Source organism: Enhydra lutris, unplaced genomic scaffold (assembly GCF_002288905.1).
Source record: "Enhydra lutris kenyoni isolate GAN:26980312 unplaced genomic scaffold, ASM228890v2 scaffoldscaffold72, whole genome shotgun sequence".
NCBI classification, from domain to species: domain Eukaryota; kingdom Metazoa; phylum Chordata; class Mammalia; order Carnivora; family Mustelidae; genus Enhydra; species Enhydra lutris.
Window position 1 is genome coordinate 1,565,557 of NW_019154156.1, and position 23,036 is coordinate 1,588,592.

The 23,036-nt window shown below is 33.9% G+C and overlaps 1 protein-coding gene across 1 annotated transcript in view; it reads right to left on the bottom strand.

The window, feature by feature from the left end:
- The window catches only part of LOC111159969 (SRY-box 5), a 521,422-nt gene that overhangs the window by 298,903 nt on the left and 199,483 nt on the right, over positions 1 to 23,036 (bottom strand). Inside the window, exon 3 of the mRNA XM_022522689.1 lies at positions 279 to 489. Coding sequence (XP_022378397.1) covers positions 279 to 489 — 211 coding nt within the window. The remainder of the gene's footprint in view (positions 1 to 278; positions 490 to 23,036) is intronic.

Here is a 23,036-nt window from a genome sequence, read left to right on the forward strand (position 1 = left end):
CACATTCTATTCTTGAATCTTTAAGTTTTACTCAACCACAACTTACCCATGTGTGAAAGTGAGGAAGACATCACAACAGAAAATAATGATTTAAAAAAAATCGGGACAGACATTGGAATGTTTCTGGGAAAAAAAAAATCTATCCATCTTCATAACATTAGGTTTCCATGTTGTCCAATTTAACTTTGAGTATAAGTCAAAAAACAGATCTAGAAGTTAAACTCCAAATGTTAAAGTCAGGAGATGGCAACCACTTTGTTCCCTTTTCTAGGCTTTACCTTCTGGCTCATTTTTGATGAGCTCTTCCATTTTCCTCTGCTTCAAGGTGTCAACAACGTCAGCTAAGCTGCCTTTGCGCCGTTCGGGAGTTCCTAGGGCCGTGCTTGACAAGGACTCACCACTCTGTCTCCCACCTTCTTCTGCCTTCTGAGGTGAGGTAGATGAGTTGTGTGGGGCAAATGAAGACATAACTTTATTGCCATCAACTTCCTGAAAGAGAAAGCAAAGGGAAAAAAAATGTTTAAAATTCAGTGAATTTTTTTTTAATTGCTTACGTGGCTTATTTAGCTAAAACATGAAAAAGTGAAATGTCACTCTGCTAGAGTAAGATAAATAAATAATTTAAAAAAAAGAATGCATTAACTTTACAGGCTGGCACAGAGTGAGTCAAAGATCAATTCATACAAGAAATAAAAATACGGAGACCCTCTCCCTTAGGCTGAGAACAAGTGGCAATAAAGCCTTATACAAAGCCTATACTGATCAGATGTATTTTTCTGCTTTTCTTTGAAAAGTCTTAGATTTTCCTAGGGACATTAAATGCACCAGTCATCTTGCTTAAACATCCTCATGATACTGTAATATTTAAACAAGTTACATTCTGCACTTCGCTTTTCGTTTTAACCGGCTGCCTTTTCTTGATGGTTGCTCCTAATTAAAGCAGGGTCCTTTTTTAGTTCTCCACCTCCCTCTCACGCTTTTAAGAAAGCATCAGCCACACAGGTTATTTTGACATCAGATAGGAATATTGAAAGTTTATTTCTGCTTATGCCAAAGACATTTCTAAATCCATTTGTTACCCCAAGCATTGTTTCTGTCAATATTCTTCCAGATTTTGCACTTTAAGCCTCACATGCCCTATAAAATAAAGTTTCTTATAACCTTTCCCTCTTCATCATTGTGTATGTGTATGAAAAGATAATTCTAAAATTTAAACATAAACATTTGGTGTTCTTTTCGTCATTATTTTCCCCATAATGTCTTGACCAACTCTAGCCATCTAACATTTGGGCTTTCTTTTGTATAAAAGGCACTAAATTGATTTCTCCAATAACTGTGAGAGGAATGATATTGAAATGATATAAAATAACTTTCTCACTTAAAGGTTTTCTTTTTATAATCTTTTACTTCTACAATCCTTTGATTTTCCACAAAGCAGATCTCTTCTTTAAAATTATATCCTGGTAACCTGGGTGGCTCAGTCAATGAAGCACCTGCCTTTGGTTCAGGTTGAGATCGAGTCTCATATCAGGCACCCTGATCAGCAGGGAGCCTGCTTCTCCCTCTGTCTGCTGCTCCCCCTGCTTGTGTTCCCTTTCTCTCACTCTCTCTCTCCCACTCTCACAATAAATAAATAAATAAATAAATAAAATCTTTAAAAAATAAACAAAATTGTATCCTAAGATCTTTGAGGAAGTTAGTCTCTCTGTAAGTATATTTCTTAATTCTATAGTACTAAATGTTTTCATTAAAATATATTTAAATGTACGCACACCTAATATTCAGGATAACAGGTTATATGCCTTTTATACATTTCTTCTCTAAATGTATTAATAGGATCTCCTGACCCCAGAAAAATGACAGATCACACTGATTTGATATCTAATGATTTTAAGATTATTTCTAATATATTTGACTAGCTTAAAAATATATTAAAAAGGCTTGATAAAACTGTCATTTCAATTTTTAAAAACAAATTAAAAATAGAGATGTTGGGCGCCTGGGTGGCTCAGTTGGTTGAGTGACTGCCTTTGGCTTGTCATGATCCTGGAGTACCGGAATTGAGTCCCACCATCGGGCTCCCAGGGAGTCTGCTTCTCCCTCTGCTCTTCTCCTCTCTCATGTTCTCTCTCACTGTCTCTCTCTCAAATAAATAAATAAAATCTTTTAAAAAATAAATAAAAATAGAGATGTCGACGCACACATAATCATAATCTGTTTATATGATTTTTTTGTTAGTGGATAATAGTGAAAGAAGGACATTAGCTATGGTGCAAGTGTCAGTTTGTTGGGTGGTACTAGGATGTGTGGAAAAAGTCAAAGTAAAAAATGTGTGCAAACAGAATCTTCAAAATTATAATTCTACACTCAAAATGGTTTCCATTTCTTACAAACATGACAGAATATGCAGAAAACATTACTATGTCTTGAATGAATATTCTATAGACAATACATTCAAAGATGAATCTTAGCTTATTATGTACTTGGATTTAGAAATCCATATGCATAATGTAATCATTCCAAACCCCTGCAGGCTAAATGAAGGTACACTTCTAGAATTATTTATTGAAAACCCACACATAAATACAAGCAAACCCATAAATGTGCACACATACACACACACATCCCTGACAAGAGCAATCATAAATCCATTCAGTAAACTAAGGAGTGTTTTTATGAATGGCCCATAATACACATTAGCTCAGTTTCGTGTTCAAACCAGAATATAGCAAAACCTTTGTATTCATTTTTCCACAGATCTTTCTTCTCACTATTTCCAGGGTCAAAGCAGAAAAACCCAATGTTGAACATTTCTGTTCCGTCCTCCGTTTTCACAGTATAGGATGACAGACTTACTAAACAGGAGTTTGGCTGCTGAACTTCATTTTCCATAGCTGAAAATTACATATATCTTTCTATAGCCTCTTCGGTAGAGTAAAAGACACCCAAATTGTATACAATCACATCTATTAAAATATCAGAAACTATTTCAAAATCAAGTAAGGTAAAATAACACCCCATCTTGTATGTCTCTAATTTTCTACACCTTGCAAGACACAAGGACGTATTTTAAAGAGTTTAACATCATTTCACTAGTATTCTAAACTCAGTTACCAAAACAGTACTAAAAATGAATTATAACTGCAATTTCATGCGCAAATATTTTATCTTATCACTATTTCACCTGTCTGATTACATTTCAGCCTCTAGCACCGTTAATCCCTTTAACAGTTTACATAGTTAACAGATGTTTCTGTGTGGGACTCTATTGTTCATTTGCATGGTGAAGAGCTTGTTAAAGAACGCTGGTGCAGTCTTCAGTCAAGAAAGTCCTGTAATTTTCAGTTTCTTTTCTGGAATTACAGTTACCATATCTGCAGTAATGACTGCATTTTCCTCTTCATTTGCTGGTAGGTGAACATCCAGAGAGCCCACTAATAGAAGTATTAGTGGTCCAAACCAGCAAAATATAGTTCATCAGATTTTTGTGAATGCTAAAGGCAAGCTTCAGTATTTTGCCGTGAACTCTCACAACTGTGATACTCAATTTCTAAGGCCTAATGATAAAAGAGGGTTCCAAACTTTTAGAACAAAGTTGGTAATCTTCCTTTGCTACACTTGAAAAAGCTTTACTTAATTCTGCCCCCCTCTGTCACCTATGCAATCATAAGACAGAGAGAGGGATCTGCCTAGTGTATCTATCTTTATTTAAGTAACTTAAAAAAAAAACGCATTCTTAAACTGGAAGAAGCCATTCTGGAAAACAGTATGGAGGTTCTTCAAAAAGTTAAAAAGAGAACTACCCTAAGACCCAGCAATTGCACTACCAGGTATTTGCTCAAAGAATACAAAAATACTGAGTCAAGGGCACCTGGGTAGCTCGGTGGGTTAAGCCTCTGCCTTTGGCTCAGGTCATAATCTAGGGGTTCTCGGATTAAGCCCCACATTCGGCTCTCTGTTCAGCAGGGAGCCTGCTTCCCACCCCGCCCCTGCCTGCCTCTCTGCCTTCTTGTGATCTCTGTCAAATAAATAAATAAAATCTTTAAAAAAAATACTGAGTCAAAGGGGCACATGCACCCCAATGTTTATAGCAGCATTATCAACAATAGCCAAACTATGGAAGTATGGAAAGAGCCCAACTGTCCATCAACTAATGAACGGATACAGAAGATGCATGTGTGCATGCATGTGCACGCACACACACACACAGGAATATTACTTAGCCATCACAAAGAATGAAATCTTGCCATTTGCAATGAAATGGAGTTAAGAGTGCATTATGCTAAGCAAAATAAGTCAGTCAGAGAAAGACAAATACCATATGATTTCACTGACATGTAGAGTTTGAAATGAAACAGATGAGCACGGGGGAAAAAAGAGAAAGGCAAACCGTAAAATGAACTCTCGACTATAAAGAGCAAACTGAGGGTTACTGAGGGAAGGTAGGCGGATGGGTTAAATGGGTAACCGGTATTAAGGAGGGTACTTGTGATAAACAGAGTGTTATATATAAGTGATGAGTCATTAAATTCTACTCCCGAAACTACTATTACATTATATGTTAACTAATTAGAATTTAAATAAAAAATTGAAAAAATGCATTCTTGTTAATTCATTCTAAATATAGCACTTTGTTATGAACACTTTGTGAGATATATTTCAACATCAATATTCAAATTTTAGTTTAGATAATGTTACGATTAAAAAGAATTAATTCATTTGAAAAAAGACGTTATATGTAACTCAACCAGACCTAATGTTCCTTTCAGCTTCCAAATGTCATTTCATCCTTGACTTCTGGCCTCAAGAAATACATTACCATATTTACTTTTCAGTCCTATACTCTCAAGTTAAATTAATACAGGGTAGCAAGAACACTACATTTAATAGTTTGTATATCCAACTATAATTGGTAAGAATAGCCAATATTTACTGAATATTACTTTGTGTCAGGCACTGTTTAACATGTGCTACATGCATTAATTCATTTAATTCTCCTGGCAAGCCTAATTATGATTTGCTCTTCATAGCTGGAGAAACTGAGGGATATGGATTGAAGTAAATGCATGAGATCGTATAATTAATAAAAGATTAGGTAATCAACTGCAACCTGATGGGCACCAGAACCCTCAACCACAGTGCTAATACTATCTCTTTTTAAAAACAACAACAATGAGTGATGCATGGGTGGCTCAGTTGGTTAAGCATCTTCCTTCGGCTTGGGTCATGATCCCAGGATCCTGGGATGGAGTCCTGTGTCATGTTCTCTACTCAGCAGGGAGTCTGCCTCTCCCTCTCCTCCCAACTGTGGTCTCTCTTTCTCTCTCAAATAAATAAATAAAATCTTTAACAATAACAACAACAAATACCTAAGTATGTTTATGTTAATGTTATAGATGAACAAGATGCACTGTCATCTGCTTAATAATCATGAAAATGAGAGGGTTTTGCCCCAATATGTCCAACTCTTAAAGGAAAAGTTACATAAATGCATTGCAGTTAACTAATCCAACTATATTCTAGACTTATAAAGCTGCCTCCACCTAAATATCCATTGGTTTATGCCATATTGAAAATAAAGAACCTTAAAATTTAAATAATTATTTAAACCAAACACAAAGATTTGATCTCTAAGTGACTATTCAAAATAATGATGCTCAGTCATTTATGATTTTTTAATCTATCTTTTTTTATTTTAAAGATTTTATTTTCAAGCAATCTCTACTCAACATGGGTTTCAAACCACAACCCTGACATCCAATGTTGTCCATTGTACATTCCACTGACTAAGTCAGCCAGATGCTCCTCAATCTATCTATAAAATGTGTGGGCATCTCTATACCCCTTTTTAATACAACAAAGTTTTGGAACTTAGGGAAAAAAAAGCAGTGCAGAAAGTTTGTACTCTTTAACTAGATTCTCATTAATACAAGTTCAGGAATTTGGGTATCACATAGAGCTAGCACATGATACATACAGAAAGTGCTTTGGTACTGAACAAGTTTTAATATGGTCATATTCTTCTAATAATGTGCTGTTTTTGTAAATATCAGCAGGGCAAGGCAAAACAAAGTTTGAAAAATATCTTGAAAGCCATCTAAATTGAATATATTTGGCTGAAATGGGAAAAGGTGGGCAAACGTCCAGTTACAAAATAAATAAAGCCCGGATATATAATCCGCAGCATGGTGACTGTGGTTAATAATACTGTTTGTGTACCTGAAAGTTGCTAAGAAAGTAGATCTAGAAAGTTCTCATCACAAAGAAAAAAATTAGTTTTGTCACTACGTGTGGTGACCAATGTTAACAGGACTTACTGTGATCATTTCATATGACTCATAAATATTGAAACATTACATTATAAAACTGAAAGTAATAAGATGTTATATGTCACCTATCAATTTTTTCAGAAGCTGTATTATTTAGTCATCCTTAAATTCTTTAAAAAATAGGTAGAAAATATATGTTATCCCAAATGTTTCTTTTGAAACTAAACTGTACTACATGTAATGTACTCTGTCAAGTTAGGAGATGCCAAATCTAATTTAGTCCTAGATTAGTAAATTTAGTACTAAAACAGTACATGGTGATTACGTAAAAACTCAATTATTTTTGAAGTTTTATTGGCGATGGTAATTTTTCATAAAAGTTCTGCATGATATCCTAAACCAGGAATCCTCCTGGATTCTAGATCCATTGAGAGCTATAGATGCTCTCCCAAACACGCATGCACAAGCATACAAGCAGACACACACACATGCAATCGCACATCAAATTACACCTACGGTTTTAGAGAATTAATTTTCTACCTTCGTAGTTCCAAATGTGAACTTCCTCCATGAAATCCCCTAGGAACGCTTATAAACCACAGATTCCTGGTTAAGAAGCTCTGAATGAAATGCACATCTTCGCAGAATTGTACTATAAACTCATTAATATATACAATTAGATGATTTTAAGATGGCAGTTAATACTTGCAAAACGAGCTATAGATTTCATTGATGCTTTATTCAGATAAACTTAACTAAAATATATATGTTAATAAATTAAACTTTTACTGTTCCTGTGATAAGCACTTAGAAAGAAACTAGGATTTTAATTATACTTTAAAGAATAAAAAACATGTTGAGGAAGAGAATGCATTACTAATGGCAATCACTGTCTTCTTACTCAGTAATCACCTTGTGATAATGCACATGTAAATTTGAAATAGAAAGCAGAACAAATTGCTAACCTTTATAAATGAATATTACCATTTTTAAAAAGCATACCAGTTCAATTTTCAACTATGAATTTTCCTGAAAACAGAATGTAAACATGTGAAGGCTACACTGAGGCAAAAACCAACCCTTAAAAGAGCTCAGCAGAGAACACTAAGAGTCTTTCTTTGGTTAATATGATCAAATTCAGTATTCTGGGAACAGGATATGGTCAGTTCCTGAGACCTATAAAACAAAAGTAAGCGCTTACAGAGAGATTCTGAAGGCTGTCTGTTATGCTTGCGATTACTGCTGGTGTTAAAGCTATCCAATTTAAAATCTTTTCTAAACTTTTGCTTAAGAAAAAAAAAAAAAAAAAAAAGCTGCCTGATGTATACTTGAGTCCAGGGGTTCACAAAATGAAAACTGACAGAGGCACTTTTGTTTGGGCTATTTTCCTAGTTAACCTACAGAGACAGGGTTTATTAGAACTTCTCACCTTTCTATACTGGAAAAAGCCACTGATAATACCTTTGTAAAATGAACTGAGTTTTATAAGATCAGTAATTCTTAATGTTTAAGTAAGTGTAAGATAGTAGACTAATTGAGATTCCAGATATTAGGTGAGTAGTTCATAACTCTATCCAGTGACAAGCAAGCCACACACACACACACACACACACACACGCTTTTTTGAAGTTTCCCTAGGAGGTTGTGACCATAAGATGCCAGTCTTGTAAGAATCCAAAGTCAATTTTTACAGAATGCTTATATTTTACACATTTCAACACTTTATGAGATATTGAAATTTCCTGAAAATTATTACTTTCAAACCTTAAAATTGTTAAATCATCACAGTTTTAAAAATAGGTGGAAATTCTAAAGTACTCAAATAGGGATTAGTGTCTTTTTGCTCTAGAATGTGAGGAAAGTTCTATACTCCATGTTCTGCTTAGTTCTAATATTTAAAGAATACTGCATAAACCTTACAAGTTCATCTGTCTCTGTAATGCAGACATAACCCACTCTTGGGGCTGATCTATTATTTTAAATAGTGACAGGTCTCATCAAGTTTGGGTAAAATATTATAATTTTATAAAAATGGCTCCATTATATTTCAAATATAGGATCTAGTCCATATTTCAAAGATTTTTTATGTATTTTGGACAGTGCAAATAGAAGTGAAAGCTGTTTGATGTTTCTTCAAAGCCTAAAAGTATGGAATCTTTTAAAGATTCTTTCCTTGTGCAATAGAATGGAAATTCAACAAAAGTCTAACTTGGTTTGCCTTTTTTTGCGAAGCACTGAGATGAAATGTTAGCGTAGGCTCATATTTAATTATTGATCAGAAAACTAAATAAACATTTAAAAGCACATTTTATCTTAAAATGCATTTGCCTGGGACTAAACAATACAAGACAGGTGATTTATATAAATACAATTCTCAAATGGTGGTCTGTGAGCCAATATCACTGGCATCACCTGAGAATACTTCATACATTTCTCTCAGGTCTCGCCCCAGACTTTCTGAATCAGAAACTCAGAGGGTGAAGCCCAGCAATGTGATTTAACAAGGCTTCAAGGGGAGACTGATACTCAGTAAGTTTGTGAACTACTGGTAACAGGAAAAACTGTAAGAGTTAGAGAGGCAAAGAGGGAGGTGACAAAAACCTGCAGTACTGAAGAGAGCCATCAGAAAAGTGATGGAACTTAATGGTTTTGAGAAGAAAGCTGAAAGGTAACATATTGCAGGGGTAGGCAGGTGGGCATGGAGGTCAGGGAGAAGAGTCAGCAAACACGCAGGGGTAAGAATAACCAATACATTTCAGGGGGAAACAACATTGACTTAATTTTTAATAGTCATTTTGGCTCACGTTGAAACAAACTTCTGTTTGCTGATTTCCTACTAACTGTGGATTAGGAAACCTGAGATTTATGTCAAAATTGCATTGTGGAAAAAGATTATTTTAAGAAACATACTAGAAAATGTGGTTTGAATTTATTAATAGTTAAATGTGATTTATAATATAAAAATGACACAATAAGAGTAGGTTTCCTTTGTTTTTTTTTAATCAATATCATATTTGCCATCTAATTTAATTCCAGTGAGTAGAATCAAAATTTAAGTGCAAATTTTTTGATTCAGTAAGAGACTATACAAATAGGAAAAACAGTTTTGGAAAATATCTTCATTTGCATGTGGACGTTACTTGGGCAGAAGTGTCTGATGGTTGTTTTTAAATACAGAATCACATTTACCAAGAATCTCAGAAATCCTGCATTCAAGAATAAACTGTATGTTTTCATCTGCTCTCAAAACCACTTAATAAGCAAAAGTGGCATTTAGAGAATTGTGATACATTAACTAATAGAACCTGTAAAAACAAAGAACATTTTGTGCTGTGACAGCCTCATTATCTTCCTGATGATGATTCTGTTCTGTCTTACTTGTGTTTAAGCAATCCAGCAAGCACACTTTAAGACGTCTGATGATCTCTTCCCTGAGGGCTCAAAGGTCAACCATAAGACGTTTCTAAATAAGAATTAAGCTACACATCGAAACACTTCCATTTAACATTAGTATTGTGAACCATATAACACTATTTTAAGAAATAAAGAAAAAAACCCTAAAACAAACCACTAATTATGTATAATAATTCATCTATGATTTTCCTAGATTTTCCTGGAAGCCTCCAAGACATCCTTACAATAGTTGTTAATAAACTTGACTAAGTTTATTATTTATTTATTCACTCTGAGTCTGAAGGAAGAAACAAAACGTAAGGAATCTTCCAATTATGATCTATTTATTAAATGACTCCTTTTTACACCACAGAGCAATGAACAGTTTCTTATGCAGAGCAGACACCTGGTAAAATTAATAAGCTAAGTGTTTGCTAGCATCATCTATAATTGGGAACTGACTATATACTCAGTGGTAAGTGAAATAAATAGTGATCCTCCATGCAGTAAAATATGATGTCAGCAAAACCATAGAAAGCAGTGGTTAAGCAAACTATAGCCAGAAGTTAGGCTGTTTGGGTTCAAATTCAGGCTTTGTCATTTACTAACTATACAGCCTTTGGTGAGTTATCTAAACTCTCCAAACCTGTTTCCAAATCTATAAAAGGGGATAATAAATGATAATTAATTCATAGGTGTTATTATATAGTATCGTTGATCTCTAGAATTTGACAGTAATGAAAATATTTACTAAAAATTAAATATTATTTCATGCACTCAATTTTCTCTTTCATTCTTGTAATAAAAATGTTTTATATGCTAACTTGCAAGGCAGTTAATGATGATGACATCTAAGCACAGAGGATCAAGCCAAATACCTTTGGTTCAAATCCTGGCTCCACCATTAACTAGTTATGTGACGCTTGGCAAGTTATTTAATCCTTTTGTGCCTCAGTTTCCTTATCTATAAAATGGGGACTATGCTATTATCTACCCCAATAAGTGGTTAGTGGATTACAAGTAACAAAATAATGAGTTATAGAAATTAGGAGACTACATGAGTTAGTATATGTATTACAAATTATAAAACTCAAAAAAATGGTAATTGGGACATGGCAAGAACTATATAAGTGTTTGTTAAAATAAGCAAGCTCCAGGCATTATATTAGGATATAATCTTGAACAAAACACGAATATGTGAAAATATAGAAAAATCCAGTCTCTTTCCTAGGAAAGTAAAGAAGACATTAACAAGAGACAAACCCCTTTCCACACCTACCCACCAAAATAACAACAACAAAAACATCAACAACAGCATATTTGCACATTCAAGTATTTCGTAGTTCTTTCTGCTAAGATCGAACGGCATTTGTGGAATCAATTTTTTAAAGATTAAACTTCTTCAAGGTGGCTCATTTTTAAAGGTAGGCTAATACAAACTTTAAGAAAAAAAAAAGTAGTCCACAAAATGTCACTAATGTGCGCTTTTATCTCTGTTGCATACTCAATTTTCAAATTTCACAGTTTCATGGTTCTCTACAAAGTGATAACTCAGGAAAATGATCAAAGAAAGAATGTTCAATTACTCCTCATTATGAAATAAACTTTTTAAAGTCAAAGTCTGAAAAGAATTAGAGTAATGAATTATTTTTCATAAATACATGACACCAATTACTTATTATGTCATATTTCTACTTTTCTTTCATATTTCTCTTTCTTCTTGTAAGATAGACATATCGAGATTTTTCTTTCTTCATAGCACTATCAGATTCTCCTACAAAAAAATCTTTAGATTTCTTTACACTATAAATACAAAACAGCAACAAAGGTAATATGAAGGATAGATTAGGAGCTAACTCTCCATTTTTGCTAGTTTCCCTCGTCTGTACTCTAGCACCATCTTGAATAGAGTCCCTCAACAGTACATCTCCTCACAAGATCAGGCTAATTTCATAACGCAATGTCAGTTAATTCTGTCATGTCATTAGACTAATCCTATCTTCCTATTTCAAAAAAAAAAAAAGCTAAAGGCCCATTTTTCTATACTAATTAAGACTCTGAATAAAGCTCTATGTTTACAGCAAAAGTGACACTTTTTCCTTGAAAGGGACCTTTACCATGAGTTGCCCTTAAGCAGTGATTTGAGATAAAAGCACAAGCTTCAGTTCTCATTCCAAAATAAAGATAAGGCATTAAGCAGTCTACATACTCATAAAACTTCCTAGCTAGCCAAACTATTCATAGTATAAAACGGAATTTCCTGAGCCTGTTTTAGTGGGCATATAAAGACCATCTTGTACAGCACACAATCACTGAGATACTGGCATTCTTTACGTAAAACACTGGGTTCTCCGCAAAGATTATTTTCACACAGTTTATATGAGTAATGCTATATATAAATTTTGTCATTTTAGTCTTATAGTTGTGAAGACTTTTAAAAATATTTCTAAACTATTAGGCAAATTCCTGACCAAATATACAAAATCTGTTGAAATTCAATAATGTTTGCGGTAAAAATATAGCTACCACGCCTGGAGTTTATCTTAAAGACACCGTTCTAAAAGTTTTATGGACATATCTTTTAAAATTCTCAGAGACATTCCAAGAAGACTGTTATTCCTATTTAACAGATGAGGCTATTAACCTCCTATGAGTAATTCACCCAAAGTAATAGTAGGAGATAGTAAACTGAATAATTAAGACCAAGATTATTTAACTTTAAGATCCACGCTAGTCATCATTAAGTTATACTGCCTTCCTCAACTGATTCAAGTGCTGAAAGAGGTGCCACAGGTATGAAAAAATAAAGCTGGTTTTCTCTCCTCGAAGAGTTTAAAATTAAATTTTAGAGGCATTTAAATATATAAGAAACAACCAGTAATTATAATTAAATTATTTAGTAGCAAATTATACATGCAGGAGAACTTTAAAGAAGAGAGAACCCTGGAAATCAAAGGTGGAAACTTCTTCATCACAGCATTAGTACACAGCTTTGGGATCACTTATTTAATTTTCTTTCTACACCCCTAAGGCAGAAAGTATGCCTGATTATTCACCATGTACCCCAACTCTATTATTCAGTCCTAATAAAAACATACTGAGTTATTCAATTTATTAAATCTTCATGTGTAGACAGTCTTCTGGTCTAAGCCTACAAAAGTAAGTAGAGAGGAAAAGATAGAGTACTCCCAGAGGCATCAACTAGAAGGCATCATCATTTTACGAAGGGTTATGAAAGCCAAATAGAATTGTTTACATTTGACCTGACAGGCAATGAGGAACTATTCTAGATTCCATACTGGATGATTCTATTAAAGTAGATTATTAAGAAGATTAGCAGTGGTGTGGAGAATGAATTGGGTAGAAGAGAAAGTAAAGATATCCACTGAATAGGAACCATGTCACATATGTGATGATAAAAAGCTTCCCATTGGATCGCAGCCATAAGAGTTGAGAGGAACCATCAAATCTTAGCAACAAATTGAAGCAAGTAATGGTAGGATTAGATAATTTGAAAATAAGGAGGAAAGAGTCAAGGATAAACACAGTTCTTGTTTGGGAGGTTGAAATAGTGATTATGATATAGACAGAAACAGAACAGATAGCCAATAGAGATGATTACTAAAATAGAATCAATATATCTAAAAAATGTAATCAATCTACATAATTACATTAGTCTATAACTTGAGTGTTAGCCTTAACTTCTGGCTCCAGCACTGTAAATAACAGGTGCTGTACACTCTCCCTCAGGATTCAAATGATGAGCTTACTGCTTGAGATCTTTAAATTTGTATGTGGAACATTCAAATATAGATGAGCCTCAAAATACATGAAGCAGATAAAGAAATAAGGGTTGTAAAATAATGACTTATGAACCATTTATTTCCAGCGAATGGTTAAATCCATTTCAGTAAATTAGTCCCCAGAAAGTGTCTTCTACTGTATGGTGACATACATAACATAATAAAATAAATTTTATAAAACTGAAATTAAAAAAAAAAGAAGTGTCTTCTGAAAGAGAAGAGCAAATGGCCAAGCCCTCTTCACATTTGTCTAAAAATGACTGTTCTAAATGGATATCATCTTCTCATACAGTGACTAGGGTTTACCATGTAAATTTCTGAAACTTTATAATTATTTATAATTAGAATTTGGAGGATAAAAAATGTTTGGTAAAGAAAAAAACCACACGTGGAAATAACAACAAACACTTACAGAATATGCAAAATAGAGAACCTGGAAAATGAAAAAATTTTAGAAAAAAATTGCCAGAATAAAGGGTTTGAGGTATTCTAGGAAATAAGGCTTAAAGATGACAAAAAGATAACACTGTAAAAATAAAGGAGAACATGAGAAACTGACACATCTTTCCCTTATTTATAATGAATAGGATCATAAATATTGAGTTCTTAGTGCCAGATGCTCAACCCTAAAACTCTTGCCCATATAGATGTTAGAGTCAGAATGGGGTTGGGGGGGATAAAAATGAAAATTATCAACATCAAAAAAGTTCAGCTGGAGCCTCCTGCTCTGAGTGCTTTACTGAGTTGTGATGACAGGTGTAAATAAAAGATGGTGGTGGTTTTTTCTCCATTAATAAATGACTGTGAAGGGAATTTATTGGGATGCATGTATAAAAAGTGAAATTGTACTTAAGTTATACTAAATCCTATGGAGACTAGAGAGGAGATGCAATATTTGGATTTGGGGCAGATGCCCTCTCTTCCACAGTTCCATGCGAATTCCTGACTTCAGAGTATCCTTAGAAATTGCTGGTATCTCAAAGTGACTCTGGCTCGGTGCTCAATAACCCACAAAAATGCCAATCCAAAATAAAGGCATGTAATCTTTATATACCCCAAGAAAGAGATTATAAGCTGTATTTGTGTTACAAAGCTACCTTGTTTGATAGTGAAACTCAAGTTAAATAGTCATTCTAAGTTTGAAATACATATACTAGGTCTCAGGATGGGAACCAAATGGATATTTCTATGCTTACCAGCTCGGAGAGGGTACAGACACAGAGATTTCTTACAAAAGTCCTTTACTATCCATTTATTATACTTAGCGACATCAAATAGAGAAAACATAATTTAAAAAATCCTACTGAGCACTTAGAGATCTTGAACACAGACGGGGGGATGAACACAAAGAACATTTGGTTACAAGAATCACACTTCACCTCTTTAATTTTTATGGTACATTTTTGGTATTTCCATTATTTTTCTTCTATTCCCTTGGTTTTAATAGAAGTATACACATACATGTATATATTTCATTAAGAGGAAATAAAAGGGTTGTCTTTAGTTAAGATGTTTCCATTCAGAGACTACACATTTAAAAAATAAATTGCCTGAATAAATTCAATTATCTAGAGAAGCAAAGGAAATCACATGCAAATGACATTATATGCAGAGGCCATTCCGACAGCTTCATGTTTATTTTTATTGTTTCAGTCAGTGGAAGGGAGAAGCTGTCAAAAATGTAACATCTCTTCCTTTTTAAAGGTCCAATGTCTCTGGTACTGAAAATTGCATGAGCAATAATATCAAGAGAAGAAATCTGTCTACTACTGAAAATAGAAAGTTCAGACTGCCTCCAACTTAATGCCAGCATACAAGTGGGCCACCCTACACACTCTGGGTATATTTTGCCTACAAAAAAGCAAAAAATAACATTTAATTTGCAAGTAGTCAGATACCAATTCAGTCAATTAAGATGGGTCTAAAAAACAGTATATTAAAAAAAGTTAATAAATGCCCATATGTTAAATTACACGATACCATGACTATTAATCTGTCTTCTGAGAGTCTCATTGTAAATAGTAGGTGCCATCTATGACTTTATCCAGAGATACTCTTCAGACTTTTACATTCTAATGAGGAGTAATTAAATATGACATTTTTGCCTTGTTCTTTGAATATGACAGAAATACTTGGGGAAGATTTAGGCTGACTTTTGTAATTGGTTCTTGCTGAAAATCTCTGGCTCTTGACGCAGAACTTACGTGCTACCTGAGTTCTCTTGAGGCAGGAATGTACCAAGTAAATGTGGCATATTGTTTGTATTCTCTTGCCAATTCCAAATTCATTCATTCAAATCACTCATTGTAGGCCAAATTCTTATCCAATTCCACAGAGCCACCGATTTTCCTGGAAGTGAATAGCAGCTTTGTGCATGGGAACAGGGAAGTCAATAGCAGGTCTGTGCACGGAAGAACTATGCAACTAGTGGAAAGGATAAGAATTTGACCACAGGATTTCTTGAGTGTGGTAAAATCTAACTTGAAATGACCTAAATGATGAAGCTTTCAACAGTCTCACTTGGGTGTCAATTCTAAAACTTGACAATTTGGGTAACTGAGTTTTTATACGGCCATCTTATATACCACCCCGATTGCAATTAAGTGTGAGAATAAGTCTTTCCTTTAATTTATTTGTATTATGATGTTCTTTATTTATTATAATTAACCTCCAATCTCATTCAGAACCTGAGGGCATATTCTTAGCAAAAACAATAAAATCATCATTTATTAAATTTAGTAACGTGCCAATCACTGTATTGGGGCTTTTAATAGGCTATGATCCTTCCTAAGAGACCTGCGAAGCAGGCATTACTGTCACTGTTTTCACACACATAGAGACTGATTTTAAGCCACGAAACCCAGTGTAAACCATTTAAGTGCAGTAAATATTTTAAACCCATCTCCCTGGAATCTTTCAAATATGCTTTTAGCCATTTTGCTATACAGTTTCTCATCAGACTAAAAACACCTAACTGTTCTAATTTTACTAATATTGATCTAATTTTCTAGTCAAAGCTTGTTTTATCTCCATATCTGTCATCTATGTCACGATATTTATAATATGTCTGTTAGGTTTCATAATGTACTTTATTAACATACTCAGTTTTTTCTACTATTTTTAATTAGCTACATCTTACATTTCGATTTCCTTGACATGTGTTTCCAAATGAAAATTGGGCAGTTTTGTCAAACTCATAAACAACATTCTAAAAACATCCGAACACTGCCCCCCACCAAGACACAAACACACACACCAATGAAGCATGCACACAAAATTTGTTAACTATGTGCCTACTTTTGAAAAGCATTACTTTGCGTCCTGGAGGGAATACAAACAATCTTCTAATAGTGAAATCCAGTATCTTTCATGACTTCTTCAAACTATTTGAGACTACTGAGTAGTTCTTTCCTTAGCTTTCTGATGGCCCACCATCTGCTGTTCATTCTTAACCCAGGCATTGCCTGTTTTGATCTTAAATCCTCTAAAGAGTATTCAATAACCATAATAAGTTCCTACTTCTCTTTCTAAACTCTCTAAGGAAAGTGATCTTAACACTCTGTATTGAAGATCTCTCAATTGCCTGCACCTAGCTTTCGGGAAAAACTCATAATTCCTTTAGGTGATACACAAATTCCTTATCATTACTCTCTACCCCACTTTAGTGATATGACCATAATTTAACTCCTTGCTTTCCCCCAGGCCCTGTTCTCCTTAATATCTTACTTCCTTGCCTCTTTCAAGATAACTGCAAGCTTTAAAATTCGCCTTAGGTTTCCTTCCTTAGGGAATTGTAAATTCTCAACAAATACTTGTGGAATAAATGATTCTTCTTAAACTCACAATGTCAAATCTTGCGTCTGTGCAGGTAATGTTCACATTCCCATCTCTTGGCAGAGAAGTTTCAATCACATATTTCCAACAGTTGGCTTTCTACCTAAATATCTCAGTACCTCAAACCCAATATATACAAATATGAACTGAGAATTCTGTGCCCCAAACTGGCTCACTTCTGTTTTCTTTCCTTATAGTGCCACCAACATTCTTATAGCCACACAGGATTAAAGTAAGGATCATTAATTTTGATCTTAAGCAAATTTCTTAACTGCTGTGAACTTTAATTTTCCTATGTCACAATAAGAGATGTGGACTAAAAGAGTGTTAAGATCTAATTCCAGTTTTTAGTTTTAGGTCTGTGACTGGTAAATAATACAAAAACACAGCAGATAATTGTCCTACCTACAATCTGTATTCATTCTAAAACCCTTTATCATTCTTTCTTTTCATAGTCCACATAAAAAATATATCTGGATTTACAGTAAAATAAACTAGGAATTTGTATTATTTGCCACCAATGAAATGGATTAAATGGTCTAAGTCTGTCCCTATGGAAAGAAATAGGTTTTTCCAGGCACTATGCCACCACTGAATGGGCAGTAATACCTCTCACTGTGTAAAGCAGATCTGTAAATTAAGCTCTAGCTGGGTGTAAATAACAAAAGAGACAGTTAAAAAAAATTTTACCTACAAACATACAGTTAATATAAAATTATGGCTTTATTGCTAATATGTATGTATTTTACATATATACACAAGTATAATAACGTATATTTGAACAAATAAATTTCCAACAAATATGTTAAATCTTTGACTATTTTTTATATTATCTGGTTTAATCAGCTTTCATATTTGGCCTTTACTGCTTTCAGTGAACTGTTCTATTTCATGGCTCTACTTAGTATTTCTAGGAACATGACATTTGTATTTCTTTTTGTTGATCCCTCTAAAACGCTTAATTATTCATCTAACTTTGCCACATTCTGACTGGCCTGGCAGAATAAATCATGTTAAGGCTGGGAAGAAAATATATTAGAAGTATTATGAAGCAAATGAAAAATTTTTTTTTTCATATTTGAGCAAGGAAATTAAGTATAGATACTCCTGCTCATTTCTTATACTCTTCACAAAACTTACCTGCCTTTTTTTGTGTGTGGAAATATCTGTATAACCCAACCCTGTAAAACCCATATAATGGTTCTGGTTTTGGGTTTTGGTTTTCTGATACAGAACAGAGCCCCCCCCCCCCCAAAAGTGTTTGGTCTTGTTTTACAGAACTTATTTAGCACTTTATATGCTTCTCTAAACTAGAAACAAGCCAACTACCAGCCAAAATATTTGATGGTTTTTCTAAAACAGGACACCCATTTCCCCTTATTTCCACTCCCATCTGAGATTGAACACTGGTTCAATTTTTGTTCCGTGGATCTGGCCCAGAAGCAAACCAGAATTAAAGTTTTTAACTTTTTTTCTAAGATAAATATTTAGAGTTTAAACTGAATGATGAATTAATATTTAGTTCATGACACAGGACTGTTATAAGGCCTTTTCTGCATCTACAACCTTTCATCGTTTCCCAATAATTATAGATTGCAAACTCCAATCTTCTGATAGCATTCAAGGCCCCTTACAATCTGTCCTTAATCTACCTTTACAACTTCTTCCCATTAAAACGTGGTCTTTTGAGTCAGGCCCCTTCTCACTGGCTGTGTGACTTTATTTTATTCTCTCTGCTTTGAAATCCATATTGGTAAAATGGAAATAATGATATTTCTTTGGTGGAAGACTGTAAAGATTACATGACATGAGGAATAGAAGTGCTTAGCATAATTTCTAGTCCAGATTTACTGTTTGATAAATGTTAGAGCCTTTTTATGAGACTTCTTAAAGGCACGCTCTAATCAAATCAACTAAGTTGCCTAGGGTTTCACACACATACCTAGAAATTCCCTGAACAGATACAAAGAGTAGTACCATTTGTATGCACTATAACTTTCACAACTATACCTAGAAGATCTGTTCCTTATTGAGCTCTTCTCCTTCAGTCTACTTAGACTATCTCCTTCACTTTGATTGTTTTCTACCTCATCTTGCATTTTCAAATCACACCTATCCTTCAAGACTCAGCTGAATTATCTTTAAGGAAACTTTTCTTCACTTCTCCTCTCTCACTGAAACCCCTCCAGGAACCATTCTACTGTCTCACTTTTGAAACTGACCCACTCATTTCTGATTATTGTAATTTGCACATACATGTGGATGTGTGCCACGGTTCTCTTGAGGAGTGGTCCTAAAAGCATCAGTCTGCAACAAGACAAGAAGTTGCCCCAGAACAGAAATCACTTTTATCACTAAGCATCTTGTTTAGTTAAGCTGGTAGTCTTTTCATAATAAGACTTAATGAAGGGAGGCACACAGACCACATCTGGAGTAGCACTGCTCTAGAACCATTTGCTTAGAAATTTGTGCTTCTCCCTGAAAGGAAGAAAATGCTGTTCTTCCTTCATAAACTCCCATAAAATACTATAAACCCCCCATCTGTAACATTCACCATAATATTATCAAACCCTTAAACGTAATTTATCTGTACATCCATTTTCTCCACCAGACTGTATAAGTCTGTAAGTTCCCAGAGGATAAAAATGTGTCTTTTTCATATTTGCAGCTAACATATTTTATACATAAGAGATATTCTATAAATTTGGTTAGATTAAAATGATTTCTTTCTCTTAAATGAGGCATTTAAGATTTAGGTGAAACATGACTTGCCCCTTCGTGATAACTTGCTCCTATCATACCAGTACTCATGATGCACCTAGGAGGAAGACAGTATTAGAAAGAGAGGACTGAGGTAAGGGGTAAATATAGGAAGTGTCAGGAATGAGATAGATATTAAGGGGAATATGTTAATAAATTTTTTTTTAAAAAGTAACCGAAAATAAAATGACAAAGAAAAGACTATATATATAAGTCTAGGCCGTAAATAAAAGGAAAGTTGAACTATTTCTCATAGATTGAACACAGTATTGAGAAACCACATATATTTCAACTAGAATTATGGAGATAGAGATGTGGGTTAGGGTTAGGGCTAGGATTAGAAGAAGGTTATGCAGAAGCATAAGAGAGGATTATATCTGGCTTCCAAACTTTTTTCTTATATCAAAGGTTACAATTTTTCTTTACTCTCTGTTATAAACATAGAGACCTTTCAAATGTTTAGTTCACTTCTCCAACACATACAAACTCTGTAAACCTTCTACTTCTAGACAAGAAAACATAACAGTGCAAATTTAAGAAGTAATGAAAATGAAAAGATAATACTGAATTCATGTATATATTTAAAACTTTACATATAACTTCTAAAATTAAAAAAAAAAATGCAACATTTTGGGGTGCCTTGGTACTCAGTTGGTTAAGCACTGCCTTTGGCTCAGGTCGTAATCTCATGGTCCTGGGATCAAGCCCCATGTCGGGCTCCCTGCTTGGTGGGCAAACTGCTTCTCCCACTCCCTCTGCCACTTCCCCTGCTTGTGCTCTTTCTCTCTCTCAAATAAATAAATAAAATCTTTTAAAAAATTAAAATAAATAAAAAATGCAACATTTCAATCTACTTATAGGCACCAGAAAATCAATGTAGATCCCCCTGTATAACCCAACACTGCAGCTGAGTCTATCTGTAGCTAAGCTACATGGTCTGAGTTCCTTATCACAATCTGGTAACTAGTCAATCTACTTTTTCCCTTTAGCTATGTGGATAGAACATGAAAAACAGAGAACTTGGTGCTACATTTTTTTCTAAATTGGATTTGTGCCATTCCCAGTGGTTTTGCTGTGTTTGTTATTTCTTAGCTATGGCTTCTGGTTGTACTGATCTTTCAATTTTTTCACTATTGCTCCTCATGTAAAATTTATTATGATATTTTTTCTGACCCCCCCTTTCAGTAGAGGTGCATAAATGAGGCACTTCACTCACGAAGGAAATCTCTTTATAATTACAGGGATCATATAAAAATCCCCTTAACCACCATGGAAATCTGGTAGCTATTTGAATGTAACAAAAATACATAACTATTCAAAATTAGATGAAGAGACTACAGTGACTTTTTAAAATGATAAAACCATGAACACATATATTTTTCATCAAAAAATATAACCAGTATTTTTGAGGTAAATATTTAAAGAAACTAAATGCTTTTGTATACCTCATCTATTAAACTAAAAGCACATCAGTTGCAAATAATCGTAAGTCTTCTTTTTGATGTCAGTTTGTTTCATTATATAAGTCTGAATGAACTACCCAACTAATAAGAAAGAAATAAAAAAGGCAAAGAAAGAAAAGTATTACTAAATTAACATCTTTTTGTGTGTGTTTTACTGTGTATGAACTTGTTTTGTCTCATACTTTTACTAAATAGAGTTGATAAAAATCTCCACCTACATGTATAATTGCTACATTTTATTATGGATAGTGACAAACAATTTGATCTTTGAATTAGGCAGTAGATCAATATTGGGATCAGTTGGTCAATATCACAATTCAAGCTACTAAATGATTGAAACAAAGTGACCTGCAAATAAGAATGATATTCCAAAATCAGAACTAGGATGATAAAACATGGAATGTGAAAGGACCAGGTAGGAGAACTGGAGCGGAGCAAGAAGGGAAGTGGTGGGAGCCCTGTATAAAAGGCATTTTTGTAAGATTTTTTAAAAATGGTTTTCTGTGTTTTACCCATTCCCTGGTCCACATCATGACTTCCCTGGGCCCAAAGAATTTTGCCTTCATAAACACCTTCCTCCATAAAACTATCAGAATCAGAATCAGAAGATTATTTTAAATTGTAGGACTCCACTGGTATTAAAGCAAATACATTAGTATTAAATATTAAAACATTTTCTTCAACCTAAACATTGATTTGTTTTTCTGATTTTAAAAGAAACCAAAACATTTTCATGGGTCCCTAAAAGTACTGTGGGCTCCAGGCACTGTACTTACAGTGCCAAATGGAGAATATGGCCCCGTCCATGACAATAGGGTTTCTCCCCACCTATCTTTTCTTTCTTCTGCTTATTAGAACATTTAGCAGTGTAACATCTTTGCAAAGTTTGGTTTCACATAAGTGTTATATTTATTCTCACTGAATCTTCTGTACATGTTACACTTATGAACTTGTATACCTCCAACTTTCTGACTCATGACTTTATAAGCTCTCTTCATAAATGTTCAAAAATATAAGCACAAACATACATACAACCAGACTGCTGTTCTCCTTCCAGAAGTTATGTTATCTGTCATTAAAAGACCTAAAAAATAGAGTTTCTCTTAGAGTTTGATATGAGACAAAACATTCAAAAAATTGAAAACTATATAGAGAACCTGCATTATCAACTTCAAACTTCTAAAAAATTAGATCTTAGTTGTTCTCACCATAAACAAAGAAAGGATAATTACGTGCTGTGACAGTTTTTAGTTAACACTATGGTGATAATCATATGGCAATATAAAAATGCATCACATCAACACACTCACACAACGTTATATGCCTATTGTATCTCAATGAAAATTTAAAAAATAAATAAAATTTTAAAAACTATGTATTTGTTCTGGGTACAGAATGGCAGAACTATAAAAAACTCATTAACTAACTCACACTTAAAGGTTTTTATTACTTTATTGCTCTATAAAATCACAGATGCTTAGTATACACATACATTTATGAGAATATTAGTATGT